This window comes from Vipera ursinii, assembly GCF_947247035.1.
Source record: "Vipera ursinii genome assembly, chromosome: 2".
Lineage (NCBI taxonomy): Eukaryota > Metazoa > Chordata > Lepidosauria > Squamata > Viperidae > Vipera > Vipera ursinii.
The window spans coordinates 25,078,186-25,092,298 of NC_139513.1; the positions used below are offsets into that span (position 1 = coordinate 25,078,186).

Genomic DNA, 14,113 nt, shown 5'->3' on the forward strand with positions numbered 1-14,113 from the left:
GCAAAGTGTATTTTTTGTTTGTTTGTCTATAAATTTCTGAAAGGATAAAGAAAAGAGAGGGTGTATTGAAAGGAATAAAGTGTTATTCAAAAAATTTCTAATGAGTCTAAAGGTTGAAGCAGAAGGCAACTGAAGATCAGAAATAATATATATCTTATCTAAGTATTGACAGGTACAAATGTGAAAAGGAGAAGTTACAAATTGCAAGAGGAAATATCGAAATAACTATAGAAGACAACTGTGCTAACAGAAAATTAGATGGTGAAAGATAGGATATGGACAAAGGGGCTTTCTGGAACATGGGAAGGACGGTGGTTTTAGGCGGTCTGGAAAGTTTATCGGATGAGCAGTGGGCTAATGCCTCCTTAAGTAACACCAGCTGCCTGCAATTAGTGCAGGTTCGAGTCCCACCAGGCTCAAGGTTGACTCAGCCTTCAGTCCTTCCGAGGTAGGTAAAATGAGGACCCAGATTGTTGGGGGCAATTAAGCTGACTTTGTAATAATGCCGCTTGGGGGGGTGTATGAAAGCCCTAATAAGCAGGCATATACATAGAATGAAGGCTACTGCTAAGCTTGTAAGCCGCCCTGAGTCTTCGGAGAAGGGCGGGATATAAATGGAATTAAAATAATTAAAAAAAATGATTAGGGAAGGGGTGTTGAGTGCAATAGGGGAGGTGGAACCTCCGTCAGAGATAGGATATAAAAATGTGTCAAATAGCTCTATAAGGTGTAGCTGAACTCCTGTGTGTTTTTCAGTCCACCAAGCCTTTGCAAAAGCTTCATTTTGAATAAAACTTTGTTGCTGGAATTCCAAGTGAGTTTGTTTGTTTTGTGATCTTGAGTCACGTTCCAAACATTTCTTTTCTCTTTCCTTTTCTTTTTTCCTCATCCTCATCCTTTTGCCTATTCTTTGTGGCCAAAATCTGGAACCAAGCTATCCCTGCAGATCACTTTCAAACACTGAATTGAAGTAAGATCTTATTTTAAATGGGATTTTTAAAGGGTTTTTTTTAATCCAATTTGCCTTCCTGTAGGTTGAATCTCCAATTCTATTAATTAATTTTTATTTATGAATGTAGAAACTGGTTCAGTAAGGCAATTCTAATTGTTATACAAAAGCAACTCTTGCAGTCAATGCAACAAAAGGGCAATAAGCTATTAATAAATATGACATAGAATTACAATTAAGCATTACTTAGTTAATATAATCCCAGAAGCTGAAGAGAGTTCAAATTCTAAAGAATTAAACTAAATTCTTTTAGTTACGTTCTGAGAATGTTTCTGTGGTTTGTTGAGGGACACTTTAACCAGACATGGGTGCTTTCCATGGGTGCCCACTGCCCTTGGCTTTAGCATGTGTATGAGTTAATTTGATCGTTGGAGTCAATCAAGAAAAGAATTTAGACAGCAGAACATGAGGAAAAAGGGTGGGGAATGCAGTTTTGGAATTACAGACTATAAGAATTCTAAAATGAAAAAAAACCAGAAGTCATAAATATTCTTTAAAGAATATTTGAAGTAACTTCCCCAGGTCTGGCATATTCCAGGTGCCTCTAATTAAACTTTTTTAAAGAAAGCAATTGGGTTAATAGGCATCAGCAGCAAGACAGAATAGTCATCATTTCAGTTCACAGTCAGGTCACAAGTGGGAACCTGCAGCGATTTTCTGGCAAAGTTCAAAAAGTTCTTTACGTTTGTAGTCAAATGCCATCTAACTTTGCTTATTAAGCGAGTATATGACTGAAGAAGCTGCTTGGATAAGCAGTGAAATGTTTCAAACCAAAAAAAAAAAGAAGTCCAGTTGTTGTGACTCAACTTCCAAACTTAAAAAGTGAGATTTTTTTTAAAAAAGAAACAACAACGCAGAAAGCATTCATCTCATGGAGGGGAAGAGATGGGATACTGGGGGGTTAGGGTGTACATGCATTCTTATATACCTTCATACAACCAATCAGATTGAACTCACTATTCCCGCTATTTTGGTTCCCGCCTGAACTGTTAGAGCTCAGTACATGTGCTGGAGAACTGTTAGTTCTCAGTATGCAAGTGCAATGGTGTTAACCAAACCTCAATACATAACAAATCCTATAATAGGCTTTCAAAAAAGCAGACAAAACCTGGCTCTTTCCCCAGACTTTTGGGTCAGGATGAGCATAATTTCCAATTTACAGGAGCTATATAGGTGGTCTTCAACTTGCAAATGAAACTGAGCTAGCAAATTTGGTCATAAGTCATGTGAAATAGGTCACCACATGACCGCACCTAATTTTTGAGGTTTTTTTGCCGGAGCCATTAAGCAAATGCCATGGTCATTAAGCAAACCCATTGTTTGCTATCAGGTTTTTTTTTCCCCAGAAACTGGAAATGCCAGTTTCCGGGGGAAAAATGTAAAGCAGGGTCATGTGACCACGTGACAGTACAAATGATCCTAAATGCAGGCTGGTTGCCAAATGCCCAAAATGTGGGCATCTGGTTGTTAGAACGTTGAATCCAAGTCATAAATCCCTTTTTCAGGGTCTATCATAACTTTGACAAGGACTATCTGTAATATATTTCAATTCTAATCAACATGTAATTGCTTCATTAGCTTTTAATGTTGTGTGTTGTTTCTTTTTTGTTTGCTGCTTGATGCTTTTTGTACATCTCCCAGAGTTTCAGCTCTGTCTGATATGACAGCCATGCATTTCAGTGCTGTAAATAAATGAGGTCTGAGGAATCACAACAAATCCAGATGGAAATTTTGGTGAATGGCTCAATGAAAATACCAGCCTTTGGCTATATCTATGAAGAAAAAAAATGGCATATCATGTACAGGTTTGGCTACCAACCCTTTCAAAGGGTAGCATAGAGGCAGAAAACTGTGTACAAAATCAATGTCAGTGCATGGGAACTTTGAGTGACAGTGTTGGAAGAGCATCAGATTAGCCAAATATCCACCTGGTGAGAAATATTTGAGTAGAAGGATACTTTGAATGTTGTAATCTTTGCAGAAATCTGGGAATCAACATTCAGGTTTTATACACTGGATGGCACAATCTGTGAGACCTAGCCAATCAGAAAATCTCCAGATATAACAGAATAATAGAGTTGGAAGGGACCTTAGAGGTCTTCTAATCCAATCCCCAGTTCAAGCAGGAAATCCTATGACATTTCAAGACAAATGATTGTCCAATCTCTTCTTAAGAACCTCCAGTGTTGGGAGCACACACAACTTTTGGAGGTAAGTTGTTCGGGAGGCAAGTTGTTAATTGTTCTGTCAGTAAATTTATCCTTAGTTCTAGGTTGGTTCTCTTCTTGATTAGCTTCTTGTTCTACGGTCAGATGCTTTGGAGAATATGTTGACACCCTCTTCTTTGTGACAGCTCTTTAGACATTGGAACACTGCTATCATGTCACCCTTATTCCTTCTTTTCATTAAACTAGACATATCTAATTTCTGCAACCGTTCATCATATATTTTGGCCTCCAGTCCCCTAATCATCTTTGCTGCTCTTTTCTGCACTCTTTCTAGAATCTCAGCATCTTTTTTATATCATAGCAACCAACACTGGATGCAATATTCCAAGGCATTATAAAGTGATATTAACATTTCATATGAGCTTGATTCTACCCCATCCAACCCATCCTGAAGGTATTAGGTGGCAGAAACCTGACATAGATCTATATACTTGGAGTTGTACTTTTTCTCTGCATTGTTCCTTAACACTGCTGTAACACCCATGCCAACCTCCCTTAACCTGGTTCCTTCCTTCATAAGGATGATGGGAGTCTATCAGAGGAAAATGCCTGGTCCTACAGCGTCTCAATGGATTTTATTTCTGTAACACAATTATTAACAAAATATTGTGTCTGAACACAAAGGGAAATAATTTGGAAGCATGTTTTTACTTACTGTTTCTTCTGTGTGCCAGTAAAAGCCCAAAAAAATGACAGTTCACATATGAAAGCATATTCTGTGAAGCACTAACATTTACCTGAGTATAATTTTCAGGCCACATTAATTTCTTTTTAAAAAATAAATAAATCTTTATTTACATTTCATGTTAAAAACACACCATACACCAACAAAGACAAAAAAACATTTACAATATACAGAAAATGAAGGAATTAAAAAAATGAAAACCATTTCAAAAATTTCAAATTATTTCTACTTCTAAACTAACAATTATATTCCACTCATTAAATCTCTTATAACTCCAAAGCTTATTCATTAACAAAAACTATATCACTTCATTTTTGACCTCCAAGCCACCCTCATTTCTTTAATCTTTTATCCATCCAAATATACCATTTATTCCATGATAGAAATGCTGGTGTCTCTTCTTTACCCTTCAACTTCTTGGTCAATGTGTCTGCTTCTGCACAATCAAGTATTCTCCTAATTATAGCTTCATCCGGCGGGGTATGATTTGCCTTCCAAAATTGAGCATACCCCATCCTCGCCGCCGTTAAGATATGTAAAACTAAATACCATATTCCCCTCTTAATATTTCCAGGTCTGAAGCCAAGCAGATACGTCTCTGGTTTAAGATCAACTAAACACCCTGTAAATTCTTCTATCCATTTTTGAATCCTCATCCAATATCTAACCATTTCCGGACATGTCCACCATAAGTGATAATACATGCCAATCCCTTTACCACACTTCCAACAATCGGCCGACAATCCGGGGAACATTTTGGAAAGTCTAGCCGGAGGGAGAATTTTGTATATGTTCTCCTTATATGACGTGGAAACCACTAGCCTCATATTAATCCACCAAATCTCTTCCCATTTCTCAAGTGGAAGTGCATAACCAAAATTCTTCCCCCAGGCAATCATCGCGTCTTTTACCACCTCCTCCCCTACTACCCTAGTTAGCAACAATTTATAGCACTTAGATATCATCCCTTTCTCCGGACCCAGCAGAATCTTATCTAATTCCTGCAGATTCAGATAAATACCCCTTCCTTCCTTATCCTTCTTATACCTTGACTGGATCTACAGGTAGGCCCACCACTCCAGTTGAAACCCTTGCTGAGCCAGATCTTGTCGCGTTTTTAGTTCTCCCCCGCTATCTAAAAGCTCTTTGTAAGTTGGTCTTCTTCCCTTCTCTTCTTTTTTATTGAAAAGGTTTAAAATACATTTTTAAAACATTTACCCCATCTACCCCACCCCTCTCCCCATCCCTCCCATCCCAACACTCCCCCCTGACTTCCCAGAGCCGAATACAGAGTATTACATCATACAATCTTACTCTAAAATATTCTAATTACTATAATTACTCTTTAAACCCTATCGCACTTTAACTCTCCTTAACCATAGAAAAGAAAAATAATATAGCCTCTAATTACAATAACTAATAACTATTCAAATGCTAAATGATACTTTGTAGTCCATTTTTGTTTGTATCAGTAATTTAGAATAATTATCCTCCCTAATACTTGAACATCTTCCTGTCAACCTAAATTCCTAAATATTTCACCTTCTTCACGATTTTAAACCCTGTAATGTCCTCTAACATCTGTTTACTTTTATTCGAAAGATTTTTCGTTAATATATTCATCTTATCTTTATTTACTTGTAAACCGGCCACATTTCCAAATTCCTCAATCCTTTTTAGTAATTCCGTGCTGGATTCCAGAGGGTTTTCCAAAACAAAGACCATATCTGTTTAGGGTGACTCGCTCCCTCCTTAATCAGGAGGTAAGAGAGGAGCCCTTGCAGGGGCGGGCCGAGGAATTTAGTCATCATCTGATGGACAAAATCGCTCAGATCCAGGCTGGTTTGGACTCTGACTGGGCAGAGTCTGATGTGGAGGAATCGGACGGTCTTGAGCATGTTATCTGGACTGAGTTCGATCCTGTTTCCCCTGATGATGTGGACAGGATGATGAGGAAGCTGAGTTCCACCACCTGTTTGTTGGACCCGTGCCCCTCCTGGCTGGTTTATGCGGCCCGGGAGGAGACACGAGGCTGGTTCCAGGAGGCGGTGGTGAGACCCCTCCTCAAGAAGCCTGCCCTGGACCCGGCTGTTTTAAATAACTATCGTCTGGTCTCTAACCTTTGCTTTTTGGCGCATCAGCTTCCTCTGTTCTTGGAGGAAACTGATTATCTGGACCTGTACCAATCGGGCTTCAGGCCCGGGCACAGCACAGAGATGGCATTGGTCGCACTGGTGAATGATCTCTGGCGGGCTTGGGACAGGGGTTGTTCCTCTGTCCTAGTCCTATTAGATCTCTCAGCGGCTTTTGATACCATCAACCATGGTATTCTACTGCGGCGTCTCAGGAGGTTGGGAGTGGGAGGCACCGTTTTATGGTAGTTTTCCTCCTATCTCCTGGGCCACTCGCAGTCGGTGTTGACAGGAGGACTGAGATCCTCCCCGAGGCCTCTCGTTTGTGGAGATCCTCAGGGGTCGGTTCTCTCTCCCCTCCTGTTCAACATCTACATGAAGCCGCTGGGTGAGATCATTCGTGGTTTCGGGGTGGGGTATCATCAGTACGCTCTCTACATGGGGCTGCCCTTGAGGACCACTCGGAGGCTTCAGCTGGTGCAGAATGCAGCCGCGCGAGTTGTGATGGGGGTTTCCCGACACTCCCATATAACACCACAAGCTGCATTGGCTTCCGGTTGCCCTCTGGGTGAGATTCAAGGTGCTGGTGATGACCTATAAAGCCCTTAATGGCTTGGGTCCGGGATATCTGAGGGAACACCTGCTGCCGGCATCAAGCTCCCTTCGTCCAGTGCGCTCTCACAGGGAGAGCCTTCTCAGGGTGCCGGCGGTTAAAGATTGCCGGCGGGTAACACCCAGGGGGAGGGCCTTCTCTGTGGGTGCGCCTGCCCTCTGGAACCAGCTGACCGTGGAACTTAGGACTGCCCCCAACCTTCGTTCATTTGGCCGGGACCTGAAGACCTGGCTCTTTGAGCTTTCCGGCCCAGGCTGAGAGTTCTTAGTTTTAATTGGGGGTTTTATTCTTAGAGATCAAATTTAATTATTTTTAATTGCTTTTTAATTTTTGTATCACTGTTTTAGTATCCTGTAAACCGCCCTGAGTCCTCCAGGAAAGGGCAGTATATAAATCCAATAAAATAAATAAATAAATAAAATAAATAAATAAATATCATCTGCAAACGCCTGCAGTTTATAAATTTGATCTCTTATCTGAAGCCTGGTAATCTCCTCATCTTTCCTTATTATTCTCAATAGGGGTTCTAAGGTTAAAATAAATAAAAGTGGGGAGAGTGGACAACCCTGCCTAGTGCCCTTACAGATATCAAATTTGTCAATTAAATTCCCATTTATCAACAATCTCACTTCCTGCTTAGTATAGATTGCTTTAAACATATTACAGAATTTAGCCCCAAACTGCATATGTTCCAACTGACACATTAGGAAATCCCAATTAACCCTATCAAATGCTTTTAGAGCATCAATAAATATTAAAGCTAATTGTTTATCTGGTCGGATTTCATAATACTCCAGAACATTTAATATAATTCTGAGATTATCTTTTATTTGTCTAGTGGGAAGGAACCCATTCTGGTCTGTATGTATGAATTGCTGCCGAGAAAAGAAGATGGACGTTGAAATCAAAAGGGTTGAAGAGGACTTATTTGTGATGAGGTCCTTTGTGTGACCAGAGAAGCAGAAGGAATGATTCTGTGTCCATTTTTGCTCATTTTATAGCAGTTTAGATGTAGCATAGGAGACCTCAGGAACTCTAGTTAGAAGGTGGTTCAATGACACATATAAAAGAATGAAACAAATGAACAGAACCAGAGGAAAAAATCCAGAATAAGAAAAAACAGGAAAATGCCATCCTTATGCATATTCCATTTTTGTATGTGTTTTATCCAGTTATGTTCTTACTGCTGTTCTTGGCTGTCTTGGGAAGCTGTGCAGATGACAGAAGCCCCCTAGAGGAATGCTTCCAAGAAACTGACTATGAAGAATTTCTAGAGATCGCCAGAAATGGTCTGAAAGAGTCATCAAACCCACAACATGTTGTGGTTGTAGGTGCAGGAATGGCTGGGCTTAGTGCAGCCTATGTTCTTACAGGGGCTGGACATAAGGTAAGCCACTGATTTTTGTCTATCAACAATTTGCTTTGACAACAACAGCACCATTTAGCAAAAATTCAAGTTGGCACCTACATTAATGCAGTTGAAGCCCCATCCTTTTTATGTCCATCAGGATGCAAATAGAAAAGGACAGATTTTCACTGCACAGTCATAGATGCCATCTTGAGTCTCATTGATGAGCGTCTCAGTGGAGAGAATATGTAGATGACATTGGATAGGCTCAGCAAGCCTTGGCATTTTCTCCCTCCATTCCATTCTTGTAGCTAGCAGAATTTCTAACCCTTACCCTCACCTGTCTTCACAGATACTTCCTTGGGGTACAGGTTCCTAGGAATCTGACAGCATCCACTCATTTAAAAAATGCATTCTGGATGGAAATACTAATCTAATTTGAAAAGCAGATCCTCACTTGTGTAGTATCTATTAGGTGAATGCCCCAGCAGAGGTGATAGAGGACATAGATACAGACTATGTCTGTCATGCTCTTCCTCAGAATTTCAAAATGCAGAAAAACAGTATGAAATAGTAAACCAAGGAAATCAAGATATCAAAAAGGAAAAAGTAATTTAGTTAAATCTAGTTTGTTCCAATCTGGTTCACTATATCTCTCCCTGCCTTATTTCCTAATGTTTTTATTTTCATCCTGTCCATGTGCTGCTTCCTACGTACTTTCTGTTATCTGAACCTTTCAAGTTCTCCTTTTGAGGACCATTCCAACTCCCCTTAACCATAATTTTCCCACACTCGTCTTCCCTTTCAACCCTTTCACTCTTCATTCAAATACTGGTTTTGAGAGTTAGTCCTCATTCATTCTTTCTACATCAGACATGTCAAACACAAGGCCCGGGGGCCAGATCTGGCCCGCGAAGTGGTTTCATGCGGCCCGCAAAGCCATCCTGGAAACAGTGAGGGAACGGTCCCCACTGCCTTGGCCCTGGCCCAGAGACCCTCCTTCTGCCAGAGACCCTCAGATCTGTCCCACTCCTGCCCAGGCCCCCATAGGCACCCTTGATGCGAATGATGTAGAGCTGGCCACGCCCACCCAGTAGGCCATACACACTCTAGCCACGCCCACCCAGTAGGCCACACCCAACCTGGCCATACCCACCCGGCCCCCTGAGGGCAACCGCAATGCTGATGCGTCCCTCAATGAAATTGAGTTTGACACCCCTGTTCTACATGATCAAACCATCTCAAAAGACTTCTTTCATTCCAGTCACTCCCTTTTGAATACAATCCATCTGCTTCCATCAGTCATTTATCTTGACCCAACCCACCGATATTCTCTCTCTCTTTCCTGTTTCATTTAACTTTTGTATCTCTCCTGACATAGCCTGCTCTCATTTTTATAGAACAAAATGGGCAGAAGCACACTCCTCTACAGAGTCATTGTCCTTTCTCCTCATCCAACCTCCAAACATTAGCTGATTATTTTCACAGCATCTTCAGCTTAGCCTAGGATGGTAATAGATAATTTAGTGCCATCGTTTTATTGGTGACCCCTCATCCCAAAGAGAGATGGTCTTAAATAAGAGAGGAGGTCCCTGGGGCATCACATATTGATATAACCAGGAATTGTTTACCCTTTATGGCTACTAACTGAAATACCTACTTAAGTAGGAGTATTCTGGAACATAGTCCCAATCCAGACAGGATAAACTTCACGGAATGGTTTTAAACAAATATTTGTTGATCAGGAATTCTAAGCAGAGACTTACGTTTGCTGTAGATACACCTGTTCATGTTTATATTTCTCCATCCACACAGGGTAAAAAGGAATAATTACCCCTTATCAGCTAAGCATGGTTGAGGATCTCAGTCAAAGCATGCATGCAGCTTGATTAGACAAAGGCTTTTACAATCATGGCAGGTAGCCAGAACATCCTGTAATAAACTTTCAAGTCCTTCCCAATGACTAGATAAGACATAAAACTGACCAACAACTAGACTACATTTCCCAGAGGCTGTCTCTTAAGGAGACAGCATTTAACCCTTTAAATGCTGAATGCTCTAAGACAGTTCTTAATTCCTAAGCTACCTATATAATGGACCAGATGGCTATATACTGGGCCAGCACAAGGAGCATAATCACTTTAGAATAGTGCCTCTTACTCCCAACTCCCAATCCAGAAGGATAAGATGAAGGCACTGAAAGCCAATGAAATATCTAGCAGGATTATGAGAGCTGCATTCTCCCCTCCCAAGCCCCAGAGATTATACTTTAGAGCAATCCAGTCCGTTTTTCTCACGAGCCTGAGCCTGGACCCTGGCTGAAAGGGAGATAGATAATCCATTTCCTCTAGGATCCTATGTAACTAATCTCTTCCTTTTAAACATCCTTCCTCACAATGTGAAGGTGGTAGACAGTGCAAGAGTCATCGCATGTAGCCAAGTCAAGTGTGGGTTCAAAAGCACTCAGTCATCTCCACTTTTATTTTTGTGCTATTTATGCTCTAAGTGTCTTCAGTTGCTTCATCTGGGAAACCAAAGTGTTGCTTGGCCTTAGAAACTAGAGAGCGATTGGAGGGGCAATCCTCTCCATTGCCCTGCAATCTCCAGGAATTCACAAGGTGCAAGATTGTCAGGAAAATTCCTAAGCATCCTCTGGAAACCATGTGGATCTGTTGGACACTGAAAAGGACATAGACCAGGGATCTTCAAACTTGGCCCTTTTATGACTTGTGGACTTCAACTCCCAGAATTCCTCAGCTAGCATGCCTGGCTGAGGAATTCTAGGATTTGAAGTCCACATAAAATGGCCAAGTTTGAAGATCCCTGACATAGACCATTTGAATAGGACATGCTACCTAGCAGAGATCCAGAATACCAAGGATAATACATTTTGACCAGAAAGTGATCTGAGCACAGCAAACATGTAGTTTAAATTGATTAAAACAAAGAAGACAAAGCAAAGAAAAAGTCCTGATTGCAAAGAATAGATCTCCTTAGATTCTAAGACATATTCAGGTAGGACAGCTGAAGTTCAAATGCTATTTCACACAAAATATTCACTACACAAAAAAATGGTGGGAAGCAAATAAATGGGATAGAACAGGGGTGTCAAACTCAATTTCATTGAGGGCCGCATCAGCATTGTGGTTGCCCTCAAGGGGCCGGGTGGGTATGGCCAGGGTGGGCGTGGCCTACTGGGTGGGCATGACTAGAGTGCATATGGCCTACTGGGTGGGCATGGCCAGCTCTACATCGTTCGCATCAAAGGTGCCCATGGGGGCCTGGGCAGGAGTGGGACAGATCTGAGGGTCTCTGGCAGAAGGAGGGTCTCTGGGCCAGGGCCAAGGCAGTGGGAGCCGTTCCCTCACTGTTTCCAGGATGGCTTCATGGGCCACATGAAACCACTTCGCGGGCTGGATCCGGCCCCCGGGCCTTGTGTTTGACATGTCTGGGATAGAACTTCCAATAATTGTCAAGCATAACAAATTTCAACATTGCAATTCCGCTATTTGAACTGTTGGGACTCTATTGGGGGAAGGTGCCTCAAGGAACACTAATGAGAAAGGTCTCTTGAGTATCAGAAGGGAAAGATGACAAATGTTGAGAAGAGCATTTACCATAGAAAAATGGCAACTTGTGGTAAGGAACCTTAGGGAAGGGAATAGTGCACACAACCTTAAAATACTGACATCTCAAATCCAATGCTATGAAGTCTCCCCAAAATAAGTCACAAAGCAGCCGAGCAGTGACGTTTTAATAAGAAACCATTGTCAAAATGAGGCAGTGGCTTTCCTATTTGCCTTCAGGTGACAGTTCTTGAAGCCAGTGAATGTGTGGGAGGACGAGTGCAGACTTATCGAAATTACAAAGAAGGCTGGTATGCCAATCTCGGGCCCATGCGTTTACCTGAGAAACACAGGTGAGATGTGAGATGATCATGTTTACTTATCTCTTCTCCTTGCATACTAAGACTGGAGGGTCGTGGAGGTATGTCCCGTAATAGCATTGCTATTTTAGACTCTGGGAATGTCAGCCAGCATTAAATTCCACATATTTGTAAGGGTGGTTCAGTAGCTATTTAAAACCTGGCAGCAGAGCTCACAGCAATTTATACTAAATGAACAGGACATGATAAGGAATGGAATGGAGTATTGCTCCTGGAGCATTCACAGGGTTGGTTAAGCTAATTTTCTTTAGAAGTAAGAGGACTAATTAGGTGGAAACATCTAGCTTGGCTTTCAAAAAAGCTAAGCACGCCCAACGTGATATTGTTTAGTGCTTGGATGGGAGACTACTAGGAAATCCCAAGACTGTAGGCTCCACTGAGAAGAGCCTTGGTGGAGCAGTGGGCTAATGCCTCCTTAAGTAACACCAGCTACCTGCAATTAGTGCAGGTTTGCATCCCACCAGGCTCAAGGTTGACTCAGCCTTCCATCCTTCCGAGGTAGGTAAAATGAGGACCCAGATTGTTGGGGGCAATAAGATGACTTTGTAATAATGCCGCTGGGGGGGGGGGGCGAAAGCCCTAATAAGCAGGCATATACATAGAATGAAGGCTATTGCTAAGACCATTGGTTTGTGCTTAAATTGTAAGCCGCCCTGAGTCTTCGGAGAAGGGCGGGATATAAATGGGATTAAAAAAAAGTCAAAAAAGTGGCCTTGAAACCAGGGCAAATAATTGGGAATAAAATAAGTTTAATTTGGATTAGAATCATTCTCTTTGATCTTATCTTTCTTCCATGTATCTATTCATGTGAGAAAAATAAGCCCGAATCATTTTGGTAAGACAATGGTTTGTAAGGGTTTATCAAGCAATTTGAGAATTGTTGCTGTTTTTCTGTGCTGGTTTTTTCTCTCTTCTCAATTGGTAGATCTCTTTTTTTATGGAGGGGGAAAGCTGTGTTGAAACTGGAAGTTCTGGCTAAATGTGTACAGTTTTTCTTTCTATATATAAAGCAAAGTGATATAGTGATGCTCCAGAAATGATGACAGAATAATTATTTGACCTTCACATTTGCACCTTAATTCTCTTGATAATCAGATTCAATCTTCTGCACAGAACTATACATCATTCTATATTGGTTTTTCTTTCAATGTTTTCTCCTTTCCTCTCCCCAGGATTATCCGGGAATATATCAAAAAGTTTGGTCTGAAGTTGAATGAATTTGTTCAGCAAAGTGAGAATGCCTGGTATTTTATCAAAAACATCAGGAAGAGAGTAGGGGAAGTCAAGAAAGACCCTAGCCTCTTGAAATATCCTGTGAAGCCTTCAGAAGAAGGCAAAAGCGCTGGACAGCTATTTCAAGAGTCCCTCGGAAAGGTTCAGATAAGTTCTAAAATTTATTTTTAATCAGGAAGTTTACGCTATGGCTTGTTTCAAGCAGTGAATCATATAGACAGAAGGTTCCAAAAACACTCTCCAAAACTAGTTTATAATCAAGAGCTGTCCTCAGGATATGGTAAAAAAAAGTCAAGCTGGAGGCCATAATAGGGTGATTGAGGTTCTGCCTGTTTTTTAATGTCCAGGGAGGGTTCCCATCTTGACAAAATGGTAATTGTTGAATTCTTGATTGCTTTCCTGTGAATGTTTTGTTGTCAGCTTGGGTAGCCTGATCACTGCAAGGGGAGGGTGGAGTTTGTTGGCTCGTTATAGATGGTAGTTAGTGTTATATACTGAGTTCATTGCTTGACTGACGAGACGAGGCAAGTGAGTTCAGCAAGAATCATTCTTTATTTGGTTACAGGAACTGAACTGAGAAACAGGGCTGCGAATGCAGCAATTTATACCCTGGCCTCCAGGTGGTGGCCAATAGGTTTAAAGTAACCTATTGCCACCCAAGAAGCAGCCAATGGTGGCACGGGAGATGGGTTGTCTGAGAAGCTGGGAGCCATTAGCCAGCTTCCCTGCTTAAGCAACCTTTCAGCAATTAACCCCACATGATATTCTTAAGTAAGACAAAGGCAAATACATTACACCCCTCCACCCTAGAATGTACACACATTATATCAACAAAGGAATGGTTACAGCAATTACAAGTTTTACAGAGATACAGAAGTAGAATGCAAACATACATATTTTTCCGTACTTTCTAATACAG

General features: G+C 41.3%; 1 protein-coding gene across 4 annotated transcripts in view; it reads left to right on the plus strand.

Annotated features, from left to right (window-relative positions):
* LOC310636302 (L-amino-acid oxidase-like) overlaps window positions 1-14,113 on the plus strand; it is a gene marked incomplete at its 3' end in the record, with an annotated part of 81,817 nt that overhangs the window by 13,597 nt on the left and 54,107 nt on the right. For 2 of the 4 annotated variants that reach the window (XM_083356023.1, XM_083356022.1), the window contains exons 2-4: window positions 7,840-8,054; window positions 11,822-11,934; window positions 13,134-13,335. The exons of 1 other annotated variant lie outside the window; for it this stretch is intronic. In XM_083356023.1, coding sequence (XP_083212149.1) covers window positions 7,840-8,054; window positions 11,822-11,934; window positions 13,134-13,335 — 530 coding nt within the window. Of the gene's footprint in view, window positions 1-7,839; window positions 8,055-11,775; window positions 11,799-11,821; window positions 11,935-13,133; window positions 13,336-14,113 lie in introns of those variants that run through there. One more of the 4 variants, XM_083356026.1, reaches the window with a different exon arrangement.